Genomic DNA, 27,324 nt, shown 5'->3' with positions numbered 1-27,324 from the left:
TCAGAATCTCTTGGGTAATATTCTAATGAAGTAATTAACCTCAATTTTAAAAATAGCCTACTTTTCTCTCTCTCAGATACTGTACGTCTTTCATGCCCAGTTACTTATTGTCCTTTTGTCCCACCACAAAAAAGGAATTGTAATTAATTTTCCTTTTGCAAGCCTGGAGAGTATTCTTATACAGTTTGTCATTAGGCTTTTTTAGTAGTTGAAAAGAGATTAAGTATTAAGAAGACCCAAAATATTCAGATTTTCTAACTCCATCATATCATTTAATGTTTTGTAATGCCAATTGTGTTTGTGACATGGTGAACATCTAATATTAAACTTTTTGTAGTAAGGTGATAATTATATCCTTGGTGAGATTGGAGAAAGTCACATTTCCATCAAGTTAAACTTTTCTAAAATCAAATTGATCTAAAATAATTCTAAGAATTTACTGTAACCTTTTTTTGATTTTACTTTAAAGAGATTAAGGTTGTTTATCAATTTTTTTAATCCGTAGTATTTTTCTATATCTAATGCAGGAAGCATAGATTAAAAGAGGTGCTAGGAAGGATTCATATACCTGCTGAGTTTTGATGATAACTTGGCTGTAACAATGTTTCCATTTTTACTTGTTGAATGACAATCTGAAAATCTATACTTTTATTTTGCTTCGATTAACTAGTAAAAGATAACTACTAAAAAGTAAGTATTCAGAATTGAGTATAGTTCCATAAATGAAACATAAACCCTGTTTACTACTTACCAAGGGTCTGGCATCCACCTGATCTGGCAGAATAACCTACTGTATGTATGTCCCATTTTGGCTTGTTATTCCTGACAACATATTGTAGATCAATTATTCCCAAAGTGGGATGTTGCATTTCCTGAGAGGCAATGGGCAGCTGTGGGTGCTAGAGGGCTAAGCATACTGAGATATTCCCATCCTCCCTGCAGGCAACTGATCTATTGCTGAAACATAAACCTGGAACACACTAGCCCGATTATCCAATCTGTGTGTACATTCTTCAATGGATCAGAAGTTCGGGCATCTTAATTTTAAGATGCTCATAAGATGCGACCTCCTGATCTGACTGTTTGCAGGAGCATTTAAAGCTGTTTATCATCTAATACTCCTGCATGCACTATCAGGCAAATCAGCAAATATCAAGTGATCAGCATGATAATTGTATACTGTAGGTGTTTACTTAGCTTAATATACAGCCCTTGTACTGGTATCATTGCCAGCTAGGATGGAGGTGAGCTACAGCTACTGCAGTATACATGAATTCTAAAGAGTAGTGAGTTTGATAAGAGATCTGTGACACTGAGAACAGCAGACAGAGCTGGATTAAGGGGGGTGCCCAGGGGGTCAGTACCCTGGGCCCCCTGTCTTAAGGGGCCTCCTGGCCAGAGCTCTGCGCCACTCTTCAGGTTGCTGGCACAGGAGGGATCCACGCTGCCGGGGAAGGAGTGTGGCTGTGCATGCAGCTTCCTCTCCCCTCCTCTCGGGCAGCATGGTCAGGGACTGAGTCAAGCAATATTCAGCCTTCGCTGCTTCCAGTAGAGATGCTACTGGCAGCGGAGGCTGGAGATTGCTTGACTTAGTCCCTGACCATGCTACCCAAGAGGAGGGGGGAGGAATCTGCATGTACAGCCGCACTCCTCCCCAGGCAGCAAGGATCCATCCTGCCCTGGCAGCCTGATGTCTTCTCGTCTCCCCCTGCTGCAGTGCGGCTCCCATTGCCTGTGACTGAGGGAGGTGAGCATCATGTGCAGCTGGGGGAAGGGTGATGGTGGTCGGCAGGGGGGCCATCCTGCCTTCGGTGCCCTGGGCCCCCGAGGGCTTAATCCGGCCCTGACAGCAGATGAGTGCTATTGCTATAGAGTAAGACAAATGAATGTCAAGTAAGTACACTCTACTTACGCTGAATATGGAAAGGCTTTTAAATTGCCAGCAGTGTTGCAAATATGTGTGAATAATACCATAAATATGACAATTTAATTGATAGGTATGGTAAATACAAAATGTACAGTAAATGCAAAACACTTTGTGTGCAGTTCTCTACAGTTTAATGAAACCTAGTTTAATAAGTTTCCCTTTAATCAAAATGTTAAGTACAGATAGAAACATAGAAACATAAAACATAAAATTTGATGGCAGATAAGAACCACTTGGCCCATCTAGTCTGTCCCTTTTTTTTTTTTTACATTATTTTTATCTCTAATCTTGTTTGATCCTTATTTCTTTGTAAGGATATCCTTATGTCTATCCCATGCATGTTTAAAAAGCTATACTGTCTTAGCCTCTACCACCTCTGATGGGAGGCTATTCCACTTGTCCACTACCCTTTCTGTGAAGTAATTTTTCCTCAAATTTCCCCTAACCCCCCCCCCCCCCTCCCTCCAGTCTCATTGCATGTCCTCGTGTCCTCGTGTCCTATTGCTTCTCTTCATTTGGAGAATGTTTCCCTCCTGGACTTTGTTAAATCGCTTGATATATTTGAAAGTTTCTATCATGTCCCCTCTTTCCCTTCTCTGCTCCAAACTATACATATTGAGATTTCTTAGTCTTTCTGGGTTTGTTTTGTGATGTAGGCCATGCACCATTTTAGTTGCCCTTCTTTGTACAGTTTCTAATGTATTAATATCCTTTTGAAGATATAGCCTCCAGAATTGAACACAGTATTCTAGATGAGGCCGTACCAATGACCTATACAGATGTGTCCACATACATCTTTGCTATATCCCGCCATGTATGGCACAGTTTTGCATGCCATAGACTCAGAGATTTAGACATGCCTTATAATTTTTCTTAATTTGATTCTTTAATATGTAACTTTATACATATTCTATTATGGCAAACAAAAATTTTAAATTACATCCACTTGCTACTTGTGAAAAACAGCTTAGCCGTGTTTTGCATGTTGTGCCAAATAATGCAAAAAGCAAAGATGTAAGTGGACACATCTGGTAATTGGCTTTGAGTAATGCCCAGAATGGGTGGGGGTTGCTGGAATAATATTGAATGGAATTGAATTAAATGGAGTGGTTACCTGAAAAAGTTTGGAAATCACTGGTACAGATCAACAACATAATTATTGTTTATTTGTAAGGTGCCACAAATCTCTGCAGTGCAGGGTAGAGCATGAAAAATCCTGATTTTTTGAAGGGTGGTTTGGGGTGGTGGAAAAATTAGGGTTACAGCACTAAAGTGTGAAGAAAAATCTGCAAAGTTGGTAGTTGTGAGGTGCTGTCAAAATGGTTGCACAAAATTTAATTGACCCCTGTTATCTTTGTTTTAAGATCAGGGTGTAGATTTTATAAAGCTTCTAAACAGACAAGTCAAACATTCATTCAGAATCAAATTTCTACAGTATCATTTTCCAGAATGCACCATCAAATTTAAAGATAGAATCTGGTTGTTTGCTATGGGCAATACCTCCACTTTTCATTAATAGAAACTTTAGTAAATCAAATTTATGACCATAGCTAATAAAATGGAATCTAGATAAATAATGTTTTACTCAGTACTGTAAACTAGTTTATATTGCTACCTATGATTACATTATAAACTAGTGTATTGTGCAGATGCCCTTAAACCAACTGTATGATTAATGCCACATAGAGAAAGCACAAATAATATGTTCTCATTGATCTTAGCATCAGTAAAACTTTAAGCTTGTAGTGCCATTGCTGATGGGAGGTTTTGACTGGGAGACTACAAATCCACATCACTTTTCCAGTTTGGTTGCTCATTCTGTGCTAACGCTATTATGGTTTGTTAGTCATGCCCTGTGCTATTCACTTATAAATAAATAACTAGAGTTCAAGAGTCTTGTGAAGTCAAAGTGATGGCTAGAATGTGAAATGGTTTTCTATTAAATATTAAACAGATTGGGTATATTGTATAATAAACTGTATATTTATTTTCCTATGTTGCAAGACTTAATCAGTCTAAAGCATTGAAAGAACACAAGAACATAGTTATATTATAACACCATGTATCCTTAATTAAATACCATTGTGAAGTGCTTGGTGCCTCTCATACATTGCTATAGCCAATACCTGGCCAAATAGTATACCTACTATAATAATTGCAGCATTGCATATTAAAAACCACAATACATCTTCTACCTATAAGATAGGATTGCAGCAGTATATACAGTATACAGTACTGCCACACAGCTCTTGTTGATATTGCTGTGTCAGAGTGGCCAGAGTAGTGATAATGAGCAGAAAAATGGTTTGTTTATTTATTTTAAAAATAATTACAGCCAGTCAACACATGGCAATAGGCTGACATGCAGAGAGTAAGTTCAGCCTTATTGCTGCCAGTCGGTATTGCTGGGGATCTGTCTATTACTCAGCTTCCTTAGTGAACCCTTCATAGTAAATTGCATCAATAACATATTTCAATTTCTTCTTTAAGCAGCAAGGAGAACATCATAGTTACTGCCACTTATTACTAAATAGTCTTGTTATTGAAGCAAATGAATTGCTGTCAGTCAGTGACCGTGGGAGAAGCAATGACCCATTTAAGTAAAATACTGCTGTGCAGTACTAGAATAGACAGGAGAAAATTGTGTCATATTAAAGTGATATGATAAAATTATAACATTAATGTAATACAATAGAACTAATCCAGAAAACAACAACACCAAGGGGAAGATAATCAAACATGTGAATAACAGATGCTCTCTTTTCTTCCCATAGTCTAGAGAAACATTGGCAGGTTAATTGGATTATGACTAAATTGGCTTTGGTGTGTACCCACGGTGGGAAACTATATTGTTGCTCCATTGGAAAGGGCACTATGGGTGGTATTCAAATAATATATCATGCCCAATCTCCTTTCTAAAGTGATCCCCGTTATCACGTATATTTCACCCATAGTAATCAGGTTTAGCGGCATAAAGAGTTAGGGCACCTGGCTACCCCAGGGGTAGCAACCTGAAATGATGACACTGTGCCCGTCAATGGCCTTGTGCATGCAAATTGTGCTGGGGGAGAAGATAGGCTATATCTGTCAGGCAGCCAGTGAGAGCTGTGAGGGGGCAGGGTCATACTCTAGCTATTACTCTGCAGTTGCTAGACTGATACCGTAGCTGGTTATATAATATAAAAGAAAATATTTCTGTAAGCAAATTATTATTTAATGACTTTAAAGGAAACTGAGGTTAGTACAATTTGCCCTTATCTGCTGTTTAACTTTTATTTTGTGTTCAGTTTCACTTTAATAACATAAAGTTATTTCATGATAGACTGAACAATACCTAGTGAGAATCCATCCACCGCATGGTCCCTGAAACTTGCAGAATCATATCTTATATTATATAATCTATTAAGTTATAACATAATAAAAGATTTGATTTGCATATGCAAGTTAATTATAAACCAAAGATCTAATAAGAATTTTTACAATTAGAATTCAATTAGTGTTCCCTGCTTTCTATTTTATACAGAGAATAGTACTATGGAGTAGAAGATGTACAGTATCTAGAGATTACCCCTGATGAAAGCATACTGTTTTTTTTTTAGAGTTAAGCATCCAATGTGCAACTAACTCTAAAACTAACAAAATTACATATAATAAAAATCTCAGAAATGTATTTTTTTATTGTTCACAAAGGCATGCATTCACATTGCCTGCTAAACATGCATTCAAATATAAGGCTCACCACTGCTATCATCTTCATCATATGAAGATAAATCTGGGTTAAACAAGACTTATTTTTGTCTTTCTGTTGCAGATGGACCCAGTTCAAAAAGCAGTTATAAATCACACATTTGGGGTTCCCTTACCACAGAGAAGGAAGCAAATCGCCTCCTGCAATTTTTGTCAGCTGAAATTTAATTCTGAAGTAAGTTTTATTTTCCAATCCTGTTAGTCAATACAATGGCACAAATAATAACTTACAGAGTTCAGAGTCATTGTTTTCAGAATAGATTGTTTTTCCGTTATCACTTTTCTACAAAATAATAGTGGATTTTTCTGCTTTCACAGACAAATGTCAAACATACAAAGAAACTTTTTTTTACAATTATATAATGGTATTTTTTAATCAAGCAGCACAAATGAAAGCCAGTTATAATGATCTTAGTCATGGTCTTGGCATTTTCTAATTAATGGAAACCATTACCAACCCATTTTAGTAATAAAAAGCCAGATATATTTTAATAATTTACTATTTTTTGTGCAGAAGTAGGTAAGGAAAAAATCATCTTGTTTCAGAAACATATGTTTTACACTAATATTTTGTTTGCCTTATGATGATGATCCAAATTAATATTGAAATATGCTCACAAATAAGGCAGATCCAACTGACTGGGCTAAGTGTTATCAGGATTGATTGTAACAGTTCTCCTGGAGAGAGATGTATCAAAGTTTTGAGAGAGATGAAGTTAGCACATAATATTCCTTGCAGACATAAGTCAAAACCCCATTTTTTTTGCTGGGAATGGGCATCAACCTGAGTCAGGCTTATATCTGAGAGGGTCTGCCTGAGTTGACAGTATTGCATCCTGTGCCACTTCAATTGACCAGGGCTTTTCCCAGGACTAGCAACCCAGGCCAGTGCCCGGCTCCTGTCTGAAAGGTATGATCTGGGTCTGGGAGCAGCAGCTTAAGGGAGCTTCTCTTCCTGCAGCTGCATAGTGAGCTTTCTGTGGTTGCATCTGAAGTGACCATGCCAGGCAAATGGTTAAGCGATTGGAATAAGTTAGGTGCAACATGCTTAAAGGCAAATACATATTGCACAGACAAAAGCATGCAACATTCTAAAAGAAAATACAAGTGAAAGTTACTTTGCATTTTTTAGAGTATCGGTAATCATAAATATCAATAGAATAATGAAATTACTGGCTGTAACACTATGACATGTATAGTGCACGAAATTGATGATCTAAGATCAGAAATATACTCAAGGTCATGTGTGGAGTTCATGGAAATTTCTGTAATCATGATCATTTCTAGCTTCATTCATAGCTATTCAGTTTTATGAACAATGGTTTCCAGAGGCATCCATAGTCTTAATTTTATGCATGATGATCTTGAGGTTTCTAGATGGTATTAATCTGTTTTTTGAATGATGATCTCCAAGTGCATCCATATTCTTAGTATTATCTATATGATCACCAGATGCATGCATAGTCTTAAGGTGCACATACAACCGTAAGCTCTACATGCACAACACTGTAACAACTAAGTCTGCACTCAGGTAGGTTACGGGTATCAAGAACTATGGGTAAGTATATTGTTCGTGTTAGTATGAATTAGACCTGAGTTATTCTTATTCTTACTGTACAGATTCCTCTATCTTCAGTCTTCACTGAGAGGTGAGAGTGACGGCTCCCATACACACTTAAACCAAGCTATCACAATAGAACTCAACAAATTGACATTGTAACCCAAATAAAAGATTTATTGTACTGGAACGACTTCATCTGCGTTTTCTTACCAGCATTTAATAAAGAAACCTAAACAAGGAAGGTTAATTTGATAACACTTGACAACAGTTGAACATGCAACAATATTATTAAAAGGCGTTCACTAGATTCCTACCTGTACTGCTGAAAAAGAAGCTTTCCCTACAGTAGCCACATTACAGTCTGAGTACTCTTACGATCTTGTTGGTGCGCATAGAAGAAAGACACTGTTGTACCAATAAAGCGGAAGTAAATCCCAACTATGGAGTTGTTGTATTCTCAGATAGGAGTATGAAACAGTAACACTAGGATATAATCCCAAATCCCTGTCTCTCTGCAGTAATTCTGGAATATTAACAGTATCCTGCGATGGAAACAAAGCAGAGGTGTAACTAGGGTTTTTGGAGCCCAGGGCAAGATCAATAATGGCGACCCCCCCAAAAAAAAAAAAAAACTACAAAAGGAAAGTATGTGCACAAGCCACCAGTGTCACTGTATATAAAGATGTCAGGGTGTGTATGTATAGATGAAGGTGCAGTGGTCAAAATGGGATTTTTGAAGGGGGAATAAAAAAGTGTAGATAGCAATTATGTGCACGCCAAAGGCGCGCGCGCTCTGGAAAAGGGGGCGTGGTCACTCAAAAGGGTCGTGCCCTTCAGTGTAGTAGGACCCCTTATACTATCTAGTACTGGTGCCCCTTTCACATTATAGCACACGGTATGAGCCGAAATTCACATTATAGCACACGGTATGTGCCGAAATTCACATTACCCCACATGATATGAGCCGAAATTCACATTATAGCACACGGTATGAGTCGAAATTCACATTACCCCGCATGGTATGAGCCGAAATTCACATTATAGCACACGGTATGAGCCGAAATTCACATTACCCCACATGGTATGAGCCGAAATTCACATTATAGCACACGGTATGAGCCGAAATTCACATTATAGCACACGGTATGTGCCAAAATTCACATTTTAGCACACAGTATGAGCCAAAATTCACATTATAGCACACAGTATGAGCCGAAATTCACATTATAGCACATGGTATGAGCCGAAATTCATGTTATAGCACATGGTATGAGCCAAAATTCACATTATAGAGTGAGGGGATCCTACCCCCTTAATTAGAAAAGCCTGTGGGGCATTGTGGTGAGGGGAGCCTACCCCCTTAATTAACTAATCCTGCGGGGCACTGTGGTGAGGGGGGCGTACCCCCGTAATTGACTAATTGCAGAGTTTAGCAGGGGAAGGGGAAGGGTTGCAGCATTTTCTCACCCCAAGCTGCAGCGCTTCTGCCACCTCCGACACTCCATGTCTTCGGCGCCACCCGGGATGCAGAGCACCGCACCGGGGATGCACCCTTTTCAGTGTGGTCTGCTGCGCTCCGAAGGGGTATCTTCTCTCCTGCTGCAGGATCCCGATGTGCGCCGTTCTCCTCACTGTTACTGCCATGGTAAGTATTAGCAAAGTTTACAGCAGAGGCCATTTACTGAGGCATATGTATTAAACCTCGGGAACTGAGATGCTCTTCTCACCGTACAGCTGTGTGGCCAAGCCGGGCAGGGGGACAGCCAACAGCAGCATGCCAGATATCAGCAGCCGAGGTTGCGGGCTGTACATACTTGAGGCAGCTGGATATTCAACAGTGCTGAGAGCCTCCAGAGCCCGCACCCCCCAGAGCTGCAGTACACCGGCAGAGGACACCCATCCCCCAAACCCTGCGTAGCCCAAAGCCGGAGATTGGCAGCATGTTGAACACAGAAGCAGAAGCCGCTTGTTGCCGGTCAACATGCTGCCGATCTCCGGCTTTGGGCTCCGCACCGCTCCGCACGTGCATTACAGCCTGCACCCTCAGCTGCTATCTGGCATGCTGCCCCTGCTGCTGGCTTTCCACCCACCTGGCTCGGCCACCCAGCTGGATGGTGAGTGAGAAGGGCATCTCAGTGCTCATGGTTTAATGCATATCCCTCTTCGGTAAATGGCCTCTGTGGTAAATGGTACTAATGCTTTCCGTGGCGGTAAGCATTAATACATCCTGCCCTATAGGTGTAAAGCCAATATCAAACACACACTCAGACTGCCCCACCCCCTTACACACACACACACACACACACACACACACACACACGCACAGTCAGACTGTAGATTACACACAGACTGGCCACCCCCAAACCCCACACACACCCACTAAGACTACACACACATTCTAATACTTTCCCCTCCCCCACACACACTGGACTGCAAAAATGTACACACTCACACTGTCCTCCCCACACACATACACACACACACTCACACACTGGACTGCAAAAATTAACACACACGTACTCACTGTCCCGCACCCCCTCCTCTCTCGATAGTAATATGAGCTGCGGCCTGCTCACCTGCACCTCCGAGGCTGCGCACGCGCGTATGCGATACAGACACTGCAGGGGGAGTAGGGGGAGGCTTCTAGCTGCCGCTGCCTGTACAGTGTGACAGGCACAGTAGCAGGGGGAGACAGGGCAAGCGGGCCGTGCAGGTGCCGGTGCAGGTGCCTATGCTGGGGCTGCCATGGTGCTGCTCGCCCCGTGCTAGTTATGCCTCTGCAACAAAGTAACCAATTTGTAATCCTGCTCTATTTCTATTGGCCTTCCGATAGAGCAAAAGGGGGAACATGCAATTAGTAACTTCCTAGCTGGCAGCGATGCAGTTAGTAGGGTCCTACCCGACAGTGGTGCAATTAGTAGAGTTTTAGCTGACAGTGAGAGCGGTGTGGATAGTTACTCCCCATGGAGATACATAAAGTGTATAGCAACATTAACTGAGGCTGGAATGCTGTGGGTTTTCCTGGTAGTAGTCCTGTCTACGGCTAGATATAATTAACTATGTAGGCACTGGGTTGCATAAGTTCAATAGTTACTATAGTACTCCTTTGCACCTTAACTGTCTCGCACGCAGACTAATCAGGTTGGAAGAATGTGGTTCTCTAGTAAGACAGGAGTTCACAGCTAGGGGCATATAAAGTCACTCAGCTGCAGCCAGCAATGTCAGTAATGAGTCTACAGTAATCTTGTAGTACTAGCACTAGTGATGTTAGGATATAGGGAAATTAAGTCACTTTCTCTTTCTTCATTAGACTGTCACAGTGGGTTCATGTGAAATATCATACACGGGGCTCCGGTCCTGCCTCCTGTTACTAATATAGGCCGGTGACACCTCCTCTAGGCTAGCTTAGCTGAGTAAGAGCCGCCCCCTAGTAGTAAGGAGGAAGCCAGCTAGCCCGCCTCCCGCTGTTACTCACTGCTCCGGGCCACCTCCCACTGTCACTCACCACTCCAGGCCGGGCCGTCCTCACCGGAGGTGTCAGAGGTGTCTTGCGAGGTAGCACCGCCTCCGATCCGCCCAGTGAGGGATGATGCTGCTGAGGCCTCGCTGGTATCGCCGCCCACAGCTGCGCTGAACACCACCCAGAGCCTCCTTTTCTACTCCGCCCAGTGGGAGTCCCTGATGCCGAAACCTTCTGCCACTCACCTCTGCTGTCCTTTCTCAAGCCTCACTTCATGAGGTCACCGGGGCACTCCACCAGTCTCTCTCCATGGGGCAGACTTCAACAGGATCAGGTGTGTGATACCTTTTAGCAGGGTTAGAGATGCACAGTTCCTTTCTTCTCCTTGCAGCCTCTGGCAACCAACTTAACGGTCTTTTCAATCCCCAATTTATACAACCCTTCAGGGTGCCCGGATCAGTCCCGCCAGACGCATTTTGCACTAGCTGGCCTACACCACCATAATGTCATGCCATCACCCCTTTTATTGAGAGGCAGTGTAGCAGTCCTTTAAACTAGCATACAGGTGGACAGTTCCAACTCCCCTCTGTGAGGGAGATATTGCTTACCAAAACTTCTCTCAATGATAGCTACAAAACTATTCCACTATTCCTCTGTGAGGACATTTGTTTTCATATACAGTATATACTCGAGTATAAGTCGACCCGAATATAAGCCGAGGCACCTAATTTTACCACAAAAACCTGGGAAAACTTATTGACTCGAGTATAAGCCTAGGGTGGGAAATGCAGCTCTAGCCGTACACAGCCCTCAGTGCCAGATATGCCCTCATACTGCCAGATCTGCCCCCACAGTGCCAGATATGTCCTCATACTGCCAGATATGCCCCCACAGTGCCAGATATGCCCTCATACTGCCAGATATGCCCCCACAGTGCCAGATATGCCCTCATACTGCCAGATATGCCCCCACAGTGCCAGATATGCCCCCACAGTGCCAGATATGCCCCCACAGTGCCTGATGTGCCAGATATGCCCTCATGCTGCCAAATATGCCCCACAATGCCAGATGTGCAAGATATGTCCTCATGCTGCCAGATATACCCTCATGCTGCTGCCAGATGTGCCCCTCATGCTGCTGCCAGATATGCCCCTCATGCTGCTGCCATATGTGCCCCTCATGCTGCTGCCAGATATGCCCTCATGCTGCTGCCAGATGTGCCCCTCATGCTGCTGCCAGATGTGCCCCTCATGCTGCTGCCAGATATGCCCCTCATGCTGCTGCCATATGTGCCCCTCATGCTGCTGCCAGATATGCCCTCATGCTGCTGCCAGATGTGCCCCTCATGCTGCTGCCATATGTGCCCCTCATGCTGCTGCCAGATGTGCCCCTCATGCTGCTGCCATATGTGCCCCTCATGCTGCTGCAAGATATGTCCTCATGCTGCCAGATATACCCTCATGCTGCTGCCAGATGTGCCCCTCATGCTGCTGCCAGATATGCCCCTCATGCTGCTGCCATATGTGCCCCTCATGCTGCTGCCAGATATGCCCTCATGCTGCTGCCAGATGTGCCCCTCATGCTGCTGCCATATGTGCCCCTCATGCTGCTGCCAGATATGCCCCTCATGCTGCTGCCAGATATGCCCCTCATGCTGCTGACTGATATGCCCCCTCCCAAAGTGCCAAATATGCTCCCTCAGTGCTGTTACTTATCCCTCCGTCGATCCCGCGCTGTCTTCTGAAGCAGGGACACGGAGCGCACAGCGCGCGGCTCTCTTGCGTCCCTCCTGCATCTCCGGCGGCCACGGCGGGTCTATTAAAGTAAATGCCGGTTCGTGATCAGAGGTCACGAACGGGTACTTCCTTTAATAGACCCGCCGCTGCTGCCGGAGATGCAGGAGGGACACAGGAGAGCCGCGCACTGTGCGCTCCGTGTCCCTCCTTCACACTGCACTCCCTGTCACTATGCACTGACTTGAGTATAAGCCGAGGTGGCTTTTTCAGCACAAAAAAAAAGTGCTGAAAAAGTCGGCTTATACTCGAGTATATACGGTATATGAAATTTATGAATATATATGAATTTTAACTTTTCCTATTCGTACCTACATACCACTTATTCAATAATGCCATAACTATGCCTTATACAGGGTATTACAACACTAATACTATGGCTGTACCAGCTGATAAAAATGCATAAGAATTAAGGTGCCAATACACCTAAAGATTTATCTTCCAATCTGGCCAGATATCCATATTGCCTTCTGTGATCCAATTTCTATGTCTAGTATTCTGTATACCTTGCAGATAAACACCTGACTCTTGCAAAGTACTGTGGGCAACTAACTATCATGCAACATCCCCAAATCACAGTACAGAATAATAGTACAAAATCAAGGTCAAGCCATGCATATAACAATAGAGAGTAGAAGTCAGACAGGGTTTATACACCAGAAGAAACATAAATAATATATAGAACCTCACATAGACACTGCACAGCAGGGGCTCTGCATTAAACTAGGTGTATAATGCCTACTTATTACCCATGACCACTCCTACATGTACAGCAGGACTTGCAGCCATGAGTGTGCTTTATGATCATTCACTCTCATCCATGTAGGATTACTATCTGAACAGTCCAAAACCTATAGTGTGATCGTGCCTGCAGTGGCATGGACTGACACATAATCAAGTCAGTCGTATGAATGATGATCTACTGATACATCCACAGTCTTAGTTGTTCACATACATCCCTAGTGTTAGTCATTCTTAGCCATCTAAACTCATATGCATTGGTTACTGTTCCATATTCAGGTCTCCATGACAACCAGCCTGCGGCGTGAGTGACATTTGAGAACTTTGCTTAAAGGGAGAATCAACTACATACACACATTACTTATGCTTCATAGTTTGTATGTTCTTTTATTTAAGCCTTAATATTAGGTGAAACTAGAAAAATGTGTTTGAAATTTCAAATTCCAGTATACATGATATAAAAATGTAAATTACCATATCTCTTCTTTGTAGCTACTGATTGCCCTTTGAGAACCATTCTTCTCTTCTTTTATAAAGGAGTAGGATGGGTGGAGAATATAGGGAACAATAAGTTGCTATTATATATATATATATATATATATATATATATATATATACTGTGTATATACACATTTTTTTAAATTCCTTGTATAGTAAAAAAAAAAAAAGGACAGGATACAACATAATTCATGTGCTGTCTGATACACTAGCTTCAAATTTTCGCACATTTCACATATTTGGATATTTGAATCATCAATGAACAATCCAACAAAAATGAATGCTATGATGTGTCAGTGCACTAACAGCATAGATGAGCAAAAATAATAAGCAGAAATGTTCATAACCTGGAAAGTCTTAATTATTTTAAATGTCATGAAACAATATTTCAGGAATATTTCATATTTCATTCATGTTTGGCAGCCAGTCTATTGTAGCCAGTTAAACTGCTGGTGGAAAGGATGCAAAAAGAAATAAAAGGCAAGACCCCAACTAGGGGCGGGATGTAATGACGCCCGAGATCGCTGGAGGTGCGAGATGCCAGCCAATCTCGGGCATTTTTTTAAAAAGGGGAATCACTTTCAAGTAGTGATGAGCGGGTTCGGTTCCTCGGAAACCGAACCCCCCCGAACTTCACCCATTTTACACGGGTCCGAGGCATACTCAGATTCTCCTGTATGGCTCGGTTAACCCGAGCGCGCCCGAACATCATCATCCCGCTGTCGGATTCTCGCGAGATTCGGATTCTATATAAGCAGCCGCGCGTCGCTGCCATTTTCACTCGTGCATTGGAAATGTTAGGGAGAGGACGTGGCTGGCGTCCTCTCCGTTTTTATTCATTGTTGATGCAAATATTTGTGCTTGCTTTGTATTATTAATATAGGAGGAGTACAGTGCAGAGTTTTGCTGATCAGTGACCACCAGTTTTATCCGTTCTCTGCCTGAAAAAAACGCTACTTATCCGTTATCTGTGCTCAGTGTGCTGCATATATCTGTGCTCACACTGCTTAATTGTGGGGACTGGGGAGCAGCAGTATTATATAGGAGGAGTACAGTGCAGAGTTTTGCTGACAGTGACCACCAGTATACGTTGTCTGCCTGAAAAACACTCCATATCTGTGCTCAGTGTGCTGCATATATCTGTGCTCACACTGCTTAATTGTGGGTATTGGGGAGCAGCAGTATTATATAGACGGAGTACAGTGCAGAGTTTTGCTGACAGTGACCACCAGTATACGTTGTCTGCCTGAAAAACACTCCATATCTGTGCTGCATTGTAGTATATAGTAGGAGTACAGTGCATAATTTTGCTGACCACCAGTATATAATATATAGGAGTACGGTACAGAAGGCCACTGCTGCACCTACCTCTGTGTCGTCAAGTATACTATCCATCCGTACCTGTGGTGCATTTCAGTTTTGCACAGTTTGCTGACCACTAGTATATAATATATAGCATTATGGTACAGTAGGCCACTGCTGTACCTACCTCTGTGTCGTCAAGTATACTATCCATCCATACCTGTGGTGCATTTCAGTTGTGCGCAGTATATATAGTAGTAGGCCATTGCTATTGATACTGGCATATAATTCCACACATTAAAAAATGGAGAACAAGAATGTGGAGGTTAAAATAGGGAAAGATCAAGATCCACTTCCACCTCGTGCTGAAGCTGCTGCCACTAGTCATGGCCGAGACGATGAAATGCCATCAACGTCGTCTGCCAAGGCCGATGCCCAATGTCATAGTAGAGAGCATGTAAAATCCAAAAAACAAAAGCTCAGTAGAATGACCCAAAAATCTAGATTGAAAGCGTCTGAGGAGAAGCGTAAACTTGCCAATATGCCATTTACGACACGGAGTGGCAAGGAACGGCTGAGGCCCTGGCCTATGTTCATGGCTAGTGGTTCAGCTTCAAATGAGGATGGAAGCACTCATCCTCTCGCTAGAAAAATGAAAAGACTTAAGCTGGCAAAAGCACAGCAAAGAACTGTGATTTCTTCTAAATCACAAATCCCCAAGGAGAGTCCAATTGTGTCAGTTGCGATGCCTGACCTTCCCAACACTGGACGGGAAGAGCTTGCGCCTTCCACCATTTGCACCCCCCTGCAAGTGCTGGAAGGAGCACCCGCAGTCCAGTTCCTGATAGTCAAATTGAAGATGTCACTGTTGAAGTACACCAGGATGATGAGGATATGGGTGTTTCTGGTGCTGGGGAGGAAATTGACAAGGAGGATTCTGATGGTGAGGTGGTTTGTTTAAGTCAGGCACCCGGCGAGACACCTGTTGTCCGTGGGATGAATATGGCCATTGACATGCCTGGTCAAAATACAAAAAAAATCAGCTCTTCGGTGTGGAATTATTTCAACACAAATGCGGACAACAGGTGTCAAGCCGTGTGTTGCCTTTGTCAAGCTGTAATAAGTAGGGGTAAGGACGTTAACCACCTAGGAACATCCTCCCTTATACGTCACCTGGACCGCATTCATCAGAAGTCAGTGACAAGTTCAAAAACTTTGGGTGACAGCGGAAGCAGTCCACTGACAACTAAATCCCTTCCTCTTGTAACCAAGCTCCTGCAAACCACACCACCAACTCCCTCAGTGTCTATTTCCTCCTTACACAGGAAAGCCAAAAGTCCTGCAGGCCATGTCACTGGCAAGTATGACGAGTCCTCTCCTGCCTGGGATTCCTCCGATGCATCCTTGAGTGTAACGCCTGCTGCTGCTGGCGCTGCTGTTGTTGCTGCTGGGAGTCGATCGTCATCCCAGAGGGGAAGTCGGAAGACCACTTGTACTACTTCCAGTAAGCAATTGACTGTCCAACAGTCCTTTGCGAGGAAGATGAAATATCACAGCAGTCATCCTGCTGCAAAGCGGATAACTGAGGCCTTGGCAGCCTGGGCGGTGAGAAACGTGGTTCCGGTATCCACCGTTAATTCAGAGGCAACTAGAGACTTGATTGAGGTACTGTGTCCCCGGTACCAAATACCATCTAGGTTCCATTTCTCTAGGCAGGCGACACCGAAAATGTACACAGACCTCAGAAAAAGAGTCACCAGTGTCCTAAAAAATGCAGCTGTACCCAATGTCCACTTAACCACAGACATGTGGACAAGTGGAGCAGGGCAGACTCTGGACTATATGACTGTGACAGCCCACTGGGTAGATGTATTGCCTCCCGCAGCAAGAACAGCAGCGGCGGCACCAGTAGCAGCATCTCGCAAACGCCAACTCGTTCCTAGGCAGGCTATGCTTTGTATCACCGCTTTCCAGAAGAGGCACACAGCTGACAACCTCTTACGGAAACTGAGGAACATCATCGCAGAATGGCTTACCCCAATTGGACTCTCCTGGGGATTTGTGACATCGGACAACGCCAGCAATATTGTGCGTGCATTACATGTTGGCAAATTCCAGCACGTCCCATGTTTTGCACATACATTGAATTTGGTGGTGCAGAATTATTTAAAAAACAACAGGGGCGTGCAAGAGATGCTGTCGGTGGCCCGAAGAATTGCGGGCCACTTTTGGCATTCAGCCACCGCGTGCCGAAGACTGGAGCACCACCAAACATTCCTGAACCTGCCCTGCCATCATCTGAAGCAAGAGGTGGTAACGAGGGGGAATTCAACCCTCTATATGCTTCAGAGGATGGAAGAGCAGCAAAAGGCCATTCAAGCCTATACATCTGCCCACGATATAGGCAAAGGAGGGGGAATGCACCTGAATCAAGCGCAGTGGAGAATGATTTCAACGTTGTGCAAGGTTCTGCAACCTTTTGAACTTGCCACACGTGAAGTCAGTTCAGACACTGCCAGCCTGAGTAAGGTCATTCCCCTCATCAGGCTTTTGCAGAAGAAGCTGGAGACATTGAAGGAGGAGCTAAAAAAAGAGCGATTCCGCTAGGCATGTGGGACTTGTGGATGGAGCCCTTAATTCGCTTAACCAGGATTCACGGGTGGTCAATCTGTTGAAATCAGAGCACTATATTTTGGCCACCGTGCTCGATCCTAGATTTAAAACCTACGTTGTATCTCTCTTTCTGGCAGACACAAGTCTGCAGAGGTTCAAAGACCTGCTGGTGAGAAAATTGTCAAGTCAAGCGGAACGTGACCCGTCAACATCTCCTCCTTCACATTATCCCGCAACTGGGGGTGCGAGGAAAAGGCTAAGAATTCCGAGCCCACCCGCTGGCGGTGATGCTGGGCAGTCTGGAGCGAGTGCTGACATCTGGTCTGGACTGAAGGACCTGCCAACGATTACTGACATGTCGTCTACTGTCACTGCATATGATTCTCTCACCATTGAAAGAATGGTGGAGGATTATATGAGTGACCGCATCCAAGTAGGCACGTCAGACAGTCCGTACGTATACTGGCAGGAAAAAAAGGCAATTTGGAGGCCCTTGCACAAACTGGCTTTATTCTACCTAAGTTGCCCTCCCTCCATTGTGTACTCCGAAAGAGTGTTTAGTGCAGCCGCTCACCTTGTCAGCAATCGGCGTACGAGGTTACTTCCAGAAAATGTGGAGAAGATGATGTTCATCAAAATGAATTATAATCAATTCCTCCGTGGAGACATTCACCAGCAGCAATTGCCTCCAGAAAGTACACAGGGACCTGAGATGGTGGATTCCAGTGGGGACGAATTAATAATCTGTGAGGAGGGGGATGTACACAGTGAAAGGGGTGAGGAATCGGAGGATGATGATGAGGTGGACATCTTGCCTCTGTAGAGCCAGTTTGTGCAAGGAGAGATTGATTGCTTCTTTTTTTGGTGGGGGCCCAAACCAACCAGTCATTTCAGTCACAGTCGTGTGGCAGACCCTGTCGCTGAAATGATGGGTTCGTTAAAGTGTGCATGTCCTGTTTATACAACATAAGGGTGGGTGGGAGGGCCCAAGGACAATTCCATCTTGCACTTCTTTTTTCTTTCATTTTTCTTTGAATCATGTGCTGTTTGGGGACAATTTTTTTGAAGTGCCATCCTGCCTGACACTGCAGTGCCACTCCTAGATGGGCCAGGTGTTTGTGTCGGCCACTTGTGTCGCATAGCTTAGTCATACAGCGACCTTGGTGCGCCTCTTTTTTTCTTTGCATCATGTGCTGTTTGGGGACAATTTTTTTGAAGTGCCATCCTGCCTGACACTGCAGTGCCACTCCTAGATGGGCCAGGTGTTTGTGTCGGCCACTTGGGTCTCTTATCTTAGCCATCCAGCGACCTCGGTGCAAATTTTAAGACTAAAAATAATATTGTGAGGTGTGAGGTATTCAGAATAGACTGAAAATGAGTGTAAATTATGGTTATTGAGGTTAATAATACTATGGGATCAAAATGACCCCTAAATTCTATGATTTAAGCTGTTTTTGAGGGTTTTTTGTAAAAAAACACCCGAATCCAAAACACACCCGAATCCGACAAAAAATTTTCAGGGAGGTTTTGCCAAAACGCGTCCGAATCCAAAACACGGCCGCGGAACCGAATCCAAAACCAAAACACAAAACCCGAAAAATGTCCGGTGCACAGCACTACTTTCAAGGCACTCTAGAAATCCTGCATTTGCCCCTGCACCTACTGTATATTGGGAGGAGACACAACCAACATGTGGGGAAAAACAGAAAGTTCACAATAACACACAGCTGAATGGACTTGATTTGTCATTACAGGGAGTGTGGCAGCTAACCTTAATACTTTCAGAGTTATTTTCGGCAACAGTAGGGTTCTAGGTCACAAATTATTTTAGTAAGAAGATTGTGGTTACTTGCCACATTCAGATATGTCCACATGGGTTTAGTATGAAATACCTACAATCAAAATCCCGATGGTCAAAATCTCGACATCAATTGACCAACGGTCAAAATACCGACAAGGTCAAAATACCAACATTTAAAATGTCGACAGGTCAAACAGTCAACATGAGTTTTTCATATATATATTTTTTGGGGGGTGTATGGCGGCATATATCGTCATGGACATTGTATAAGTGTGCAGCGGCCCCTCTCATGACTCGCTGCACTCGCCATGCTTTGGGCACGGTGCCTCGCTGCACTCGGCACACTTTTATGTTCCCCGGCCAGGTCCACTGGTATGGTAAAGTATGAACAAATCAGTTTCAATGAAAAAATCATGAAAAACTTATGTCGACTGTTTGCCCTGTCAACATTTTAAATGTCAGTATTTTGACCTTGTCGGTATTTTAAGTGTTGGTATTTTGACCATGTTGGGATTTTGACCTTGCTGGGATTTTGACCATCGGTCAATGGTTGTCGGGATTTTGATCGTCTGGATTTTGATTGTAGTGAAATTGACGGCATCCTGTTCACATTGCTTCTGATCAGCAGCTTGCATAACTTCAATTACTTAAAAGAGGAGAAGGACGATAAGTGTTGTAGCTGTGAGAGGTGGCAGCAGGGGGTGGTGGGAGTAGGAACTTGACAAGAGGGAAAATGGGTTGTGAGGGGCACAGGGAAAGTGTGTAGTGGAGGCTAATGGTAGAAGTAGGTGAGAGAACGATATGATAATAGGAGTACATGCTAACAAATAGACAAAAAAAGAAGGAGGGAGAAAGGACATTTACAAATAAAGTAGAGACGATATTATACACAATGTAGTTTGCTGGATACATACACCCTGGGCGAGGGAAGATGCAGACTACTACGATAGAGGTAAGAATGGGAAAGAGCAGGGGTCAGGGAGCAGCAAGAGGAGATAATGCAAAAGCCAGGGAAGGGGGCACAGCACATTTATAGGAAGAGTAGCATTTCTAACAATGGGGCCTATTTATCAATATTACTGTAACTAATTATTGGGGGGTACCTACAAATATTAGGTATTCAAATTTGTATACATGGGATTACAGTAGATATTATAGACATCTGCTGTGATACCCCATTTTTTGCTTGTAAAAGGAGCTCTTATGGGGGGTAATTCCAAGTTGATTGCAGCAGGAATTTTGTTAGCAGTTGGGCAAAACCATGTGCACTGCAGGGGAGGCAGATTTAACATGTGCAGAAAGAGTTAGATTTGGGTGTGGTGTGTTCAATCTGCAATCTAATTTGCAGTGTAAAAATAAAGCAGCCAGTATTTACCCTGCACAGAAATAAAATAACCCACCCAAATCTAACTCTTTCTGCACATGTTATATCTGCCTCCCCTGCAGTGCACATGGTTTTGCCCAACTGCTAACAAAATTCCTGCTGCGATCAACTTGGAATTAGCCCCATAGTTTTCTATGCCATACAATACATAGAACATCGTAGTGAGAAATATGTAATACAGAGAGCTTCATAATGACTGCCACACAATAAAAATAATTTACTAATTACCACCATACAAGACACAGAGCATCCTAAAGATTACCAAATACTACAGAGACCCTTAGTTTTTATTAGCCCCATTAAAAGCTCTATCACTATCACCAGCATAATAAAACCAAATATTCTTAACTAAATCCCTTATTTTTTACATTACATTGGACTGTGGCATAGTCTGCTTTATTCCTGTCCTCTCTTCCTCCCATTTCTTTGTTTTTCCATTATTTCCAGTAATATCACTAAGGTCAATGCAAAACTGCCATTATCTCTCCAGTTACCATTCATAGCCTCACTTAAATTTTATTCTTGGCTAATTGGGAAAATAGATTTGTTACCTGGCATGTATTACATTGTAAACTCTTTAGGGATTTTTTAATTGAAGACTTTAGTCTGATAACCACAGTATTATAATTTCCTTAATGTGTCCGAATAACTCACATTAGTTTTCCTACTCAAGTAAATTTTTGTTTTTGTTGATACTGCTTAAGCTGTTTTTTTCTGGAATTTGATAAGCTTACCTGAAGATGTGAATTTGGAGAACTACAAAGTTTGGAGGCTAGAGTAAAGTCTTGTTGTGCAAGGAAGTGCGATCTACAAAGTGGGTGTAGCCTAGCAAAAATTCTGTAGCCGGTAATGGGAACAGGTAATAAGTGTGGATGAGATATGCAGATCTTGTGCAGGGTGGAGGAGAGCAAGTTGGGGGATATGTTCATACAAAAGATATATATTGGTGTAGTTTTAAAATGGCATTATATGTAAGTAGAAGTATTTGATACTGGATTTGGTAAGATACATGTAACCAATATAAGATCTGAAACAGTGGAGGAGCAGTAGAATGTTTTGCAAAGAAAATCAGTCTAACTTCTGCATCAAAAATAAACTGTAGGTTTGAATTGATGTTTAGGGGAAGACCAGTCAGAAGGCTCTGGCAGAGGCCCTGATCTAATCAGTGCAGAGTAAGCCTCCAGGAATACTGACCAATGAGAGTGCCATATGTTTTCTGGGCACTCTTATTGGTCAGTATTCCTGTAGGCTGACCCTGCGCTGATTCCATCACTGTCTCTGACAGAGAAGAAATCCAACTGCAGATGCTCAGTTTACTTTATTAACTTGCCAGGTACACCTCTTAGACACGCTCACTCTGATATTCACTGCGTTCCCATAACATAGCAAAGCAGAAGCTGCCTCCTAGGTTACAATCAGGGCTGTTTCTAGACAATTTGGCTCCCAGTGTGAGCATTAAAAAATATGCCCTTCCCCCCAGACATTCAAAATTACACTCCCCCCATAGACATAAAAAACTTTTTTTGCGTGGCCTCACTAAAATGGGCGTGGCCTCACATGAAAAGACAACCTTAAACCCAAGTTTTTGATCCTGCAACTACAGACCTCGGCCACCACTGGAAAAAATAAACATTCCACCATATTAAGCCTTACACAGTAATGCCCCTTGCACCATATTATGCTATAAGCCGCAATGCCCGTTATACATTAGGTCCTACAGTAAAGCTTCTAATTACTTTTAAATTACTTGCTTGTTGCTAGGGGTTTCATGCACTGGGTGTCATGCTCGTTACCAGGGGTTTCATGTGCTGGGTTTCATGCTCGTTTCAAGTGGTTTCATACTCTGGCACCCATGCTCATTGCCAAGGGGGTGTAAGTATTTTGGCTGGCGGGCCAGAGATTTCCTGCTCCCCCTCCTCCCTAATACTACACCGCTTGGGGGGGGGGGGTGTATTGCAGTGTCATTCCACAAAACTCCACCCCCAATAGAGTACTATGCTGGAGGGAGAAGGGGGAGCAGAAGGATCCACAAAGCGCCGTGGTAGGTGCCCCGTGCGATTGCACGGCTCGCCCGCTGCAAGTAATGGCACTGGTTATAATACTGAAGAGTCTTGTCTATCATACTTTCTCTACAGTTTTATATCCTTCTCAGAAGTACCTGTGTTAGATTTAATGGAAACTTATTATCTTTTACATACTGTACTGTATGAATATTTCAGAGATCTATCATACCTGTAAATTATAAGATTACATTGGAATTTTTTTGATGTTATAGTACAATATTTGGTGTACATCAAAACTACTGTTCAGAATTCATTGGATGTACTATAATGAGAAGTTTTTTTCTTTGTATGTTTGTGGTGTGATGTTTTGCCTTTTTCACCATTCATAATCTTTGGAAATTCACCTGCATTATGCCATTCAGAGATTAACCATATAGATTTCCTTTACAAAGTTAATTGAATGATCTCATTTAGTAATAGAAAGAGGTTTAACATAGTTCCTGATGGACAAATATTGAATGCTTATGAATGCACACCTCTTTACGTTTGCTAGTAGCATGTAAAGTTACTAGCTGTTCATAAGGTTTATCCTCCATTCCTTATTATATGAATCCACAGGCATGCTTCTTGAAATCAACTAACATTGCAAATTATTTACATGGTTGACAATTATATGCAATAGTTTGTAATCCTCATAATTTACTGTTCACTATCTCTTACAATTTCACTCTTCCTCCCCCCATTAGTCCTTTTTTCTTTGAGATTTTTATTATTTATTGGCTATACTTAATCTGAAAATAATACAAGTAAAATGTTAATGTACACAGGCTGGGTGCCCCTAATAGGAAAGTTCTGTTCTTTTTTTCTACCTTCATTGCGGGTTCAGTTTGTAAGGTAAAATGATGAAATAAGTGTAGAGGTTTCGTACTTTGTTAACAATGAGAATAAACTAGACAGTGGAGTATAAGGTGGGTGAGATGTACTGTATGCTTCATGAGGAAATATCTTATCAAATGATGTCTGTAAAGTAGGTAGAATTCATGGGTTATAGGGGAGGATAGTTGTGCAAATAGGCAGAGAAGTAAGTTGAAGGTGGCAAAGAGGTATCAAGGATTATAAGACTAGGTGGGTATTTTAGAAATATGTTTGCTTTGCAAACTAAATGATGGTTTTGTAAGGTGAAATTATGAATTTATTGAGGAGGAAGGTGGCTTAAAGAAAGATTCCCTCCAGTAATTCTAGGCAGATAGGGATTATTTTTCATGTTGCGAGTCTGATTGTTTTGCAATGGTTGAGGTTTGGATCATCAAGGACTGTAGTGGCTGCAGTTGCATTGCATAGAGCTGAAATGTATGTGTTGTTGTAGAAAGATGGCAGCCAGATCAGGGCAGGGCAGGCTACATATAGAAAATAATAAAAATTAAAATAACATCTGGCAATGCTAATGTACTCTTACTGCCATCCGTGTAATTGGTTAACCTATACACTTAAACCCATTGTCTCTACTAAAATTACATTTAAATTTAAAGCTGCTAATAGCCACACCCACATTTGGCATATATATTTTACATTCATGTCAATGGTCCATTTACTTTAATAACCTTTTCATTTCAATATATTCATTAACTACTTCTAAAAACGTGAAATAAATAGTCTATTGAAATGTCTGGCGTTAATGGGTCAGTGTCCATTTGCACGAATGGAGCTCTACAGCATTGTTATTGTGTTTCCCCACATCACTAGAGCTTCAACTAATCTCTAATGATGGTTGATCAAAGCAGGGAGTCCCCAAGACTTCTCTTACTAGAAGCCAATCACATTCAGCTACTTTGAGAAACTATGCATTTTGTCCCCACCTAGAAGCTGTGATGACCAGACTGACTGTAGCTCTCACTATAATAGAGGACCCCACTGAGTAGGTTTTCTTGTTTCTAGTATGTGGCTGTTAGAGTGTACTGTAAGCACTCTAACAGGGATCCCATTCTTTATGTTATTGTATTCTCTTTTAATGTGTGGAGTTTCTCCAATTATTTTAATTGACGTGTCTACATATAATAAACCAATTAGAAACCATGTTGAAGTAAATGGGCTATTGAAATGGAATGTATTTGGCATCCCGATGGTGACTATGCCAACGGTCATAATCCAGGCATTGGAATAGTGACAGCACTGACAATACTGCCTGTGGAATTTAGATGGTCACAATCCCAAAAGTAAGTATTAGGATGACGGTTAGGGGTTAGCATTGGGATTAGGAGCTTTGGGGAGGGTTAGGCTGCGAGAAGGGAGTATTAGAGTTAGGCTGTATGAGCAGTGGGTGAAGGTTATGGGGATGGTAAGGGTTAGAGTACTTACCAAAATGTGCCGGGATTTTTATCGTAGGGATGCCGCTGACAGTATTCTGAGCAGTGGCATCCTTACTTTTAAGATCCCATACCCAACCCATTGAAATTAATGGGAATAGCTCCAGTTATGTTTTATATGCAGAAGCAAAGGCTTTTGAATGGGTCCAGTGAATATAAACTGCATTTTTGCATAATGCATGCACTGTAAACTTCATAACAAATGCATGTTCAAACCAATTACATATAAATGCATTTTTACATGAGTTGTGCATTTGGCTTTAGTTAGATATGACAGTAGCCAAGTGACTAAAAAAAATAGTGATACTCTTGTGATTGTGGGATAAATTTACGAAGATGGAAGTTCTATTTAAGATGGGCTGTTGTCCATAGCAACCAATCAGATTCCAGGCATTATCTTTTAGAAGGTGCTAGATAAATGAGAAGTAGAATCTGATTGGTTGCTATGGCCAATATCCCATCTTAAATAGAACTCCCATCTTAGTAAATTTATCCCGTGTCTTTAATACTTTTTAATACCGCTTATTGCTTAATTTTATTTTAGTTAGACCATGAATTATTGTCTTAGTGACAATTTTGAATTAATGTAGCAATCATTTTCCAGTATGCACTTATACTCAAAGTTGAATACATAAAAGACTGCAGCTAAGAATTTCTTCTGTAAGAAGCCATGTGACATACAGTATAACTATTTAACAAGGAAACATAGAAACATAGAATTTGACAGCAGATAAGAGCCACTTGGCCCATCTAGTCTGCCGCTTTATTTTACCATATTTTTACCTCAAACTTATATGATCTTTATTTCTTTGTAAGGATAGCCTTATCTCTATCCCATGCATATTTAAATTGCTCTACTGTCTTAGCCTCTACCACCTCTGATGGGAGGCTTTTCCACTTGTCCACTACCCTTTCTGTGAAGTAAATTTTCCTCAAATTTCCCCTGAACCTAACACCTTCCAGTCTCAGTGCATGTCCTCGTGTCCTTTTACTTTTCTTCATTTGAAGAATGTTTCCCTCCTGGACTTTGTTAAAACCCTTGATATATTTGAAAGTTTCTGTCATGTTCCCACTTTCCCTTCTATGCTCCAAACTATACATATTGAGATTTTTCAATCTATCTGGGTACGTTTTGTGATGTAGGCCATGCACCATTTAAGTTGCCTTTCTTTGTACAGTCTCTAATGTATTAATATCCTTTCAGAATTGAAGACAATACTCTAGATGAGGCCCTACCAATGACCTATACAGTGGCATTATTACTTCTTTCTTTCTGCTGCTGACACCTCTCCCAATGCAACTAAGGATCTGACTAGCTTTCCTCATTGCTTTGTTACATTGCTTACTTGCCTTTAAGTCACCTGAAATAGTGACTGCTAGATCCCTTTCCTACTCAGTAGTTTCCAGTATAGTGACATTAATACTATATTAAGCCTTTGGATTTTTGAGACCCAAGTGCATGATTTTGCATTTTTTGGCATTAAACTGTAATTGCCACACTCTTGACCATTCGTATAGTCTATCTAGATGCTCAATCATTTCTTTTACCCCTCTTGGTGTGTCTACCCTGTTGCATACCTTTGTGTCATCTACAAAAAGGCATACTTTCCCTTTAATGCCATTTGCAGTGTCACCAATAAAGATATTAAAAAGCACTGGTCCAAGCACAGATCCCTGGGATACTCCACTGGTAACATTTCCCTCCTGTAAATGCACTCAATTTACTACAACTCTGTGTTTTCTATCCTACAACCAAGATCTTATCCATTCAGCCATCTTAGTTTCCAATCGCAAGCTTTTGAGTTTATTTAGCAGTCTGCGATGTGGGACAATGTCAAAAGCCTTACTAAAGTCTAGATAAGCTATATCTAGGGCTCCACTTTTATCCATCACTTTAGTCACACAGTCAAAAAAGTCAACAAGGTTTGTTTGACATGATATGCCCCCAGTGAATCCATGCTGTTTGGGATCCTGTAATTGCTGGATTTGAGATAATTTACATATCTTTCTTTAAAGAGTGTTTCCATCAATTTCCTTACTACTGGTCTGTAGTTGCTTGCCTCTTCCTTACTTCCACTTTTGTGCAGTGGGACTATGTTTGTTCTTTTCCAGTCCTCTGGAAATACTCCTG

The 27,324-nt window shown here is 42.1% G+C and overlaps 1 protein-coding gene across 4 annotated transcripts in view; it reads left to right on the top strand.

The window, feature by feature from the left end:
* The window catches only part of ZNF385D (zinc finger protein 385D), a 442,245-nt gene that overhangs the window by 207,352 nt on the left and 207,569 nt on the right, over positions 1-27,324 (top strand). For 2 of the 4 annotated variants that reach the window (XM_063922204.1, XM_063922205.1), the window contains exon 3: positions 5,739-5,849. The exons of the other annotated variants lie outside the window; for them this stretch is intronic. In XM_063922204.1, coding sequence (XP_063778274.1) covers positions 5,739-5,849 — 111 coding nt within the window. The remainder of the gene's footprint in view (positions 1-5,738; positions 5,850-27,324) is intronic. 4 annotated transcript variants of the gene reach the window in all.

The sequence above is a fragment of the Pseudophryne corroboree genome, chromosome 5 (genome assembly GCF_028390025.1).
Source record: "Pseudophryne corroboree isolate aPseCor3 chromosome 5, aPseCor3.hap2, whole genome shotgun sequence".
NCBI lineage: Eukaryota > Metazoa > Chordata > Amphibia > Anura > Myobatrachidae > Pseudophryne > Pseudophryne corroboree.
Note: the sequence above shows the minus strand (reverse complement) of the source record. Positions and strands in the feature narration are given on the sequence as shown.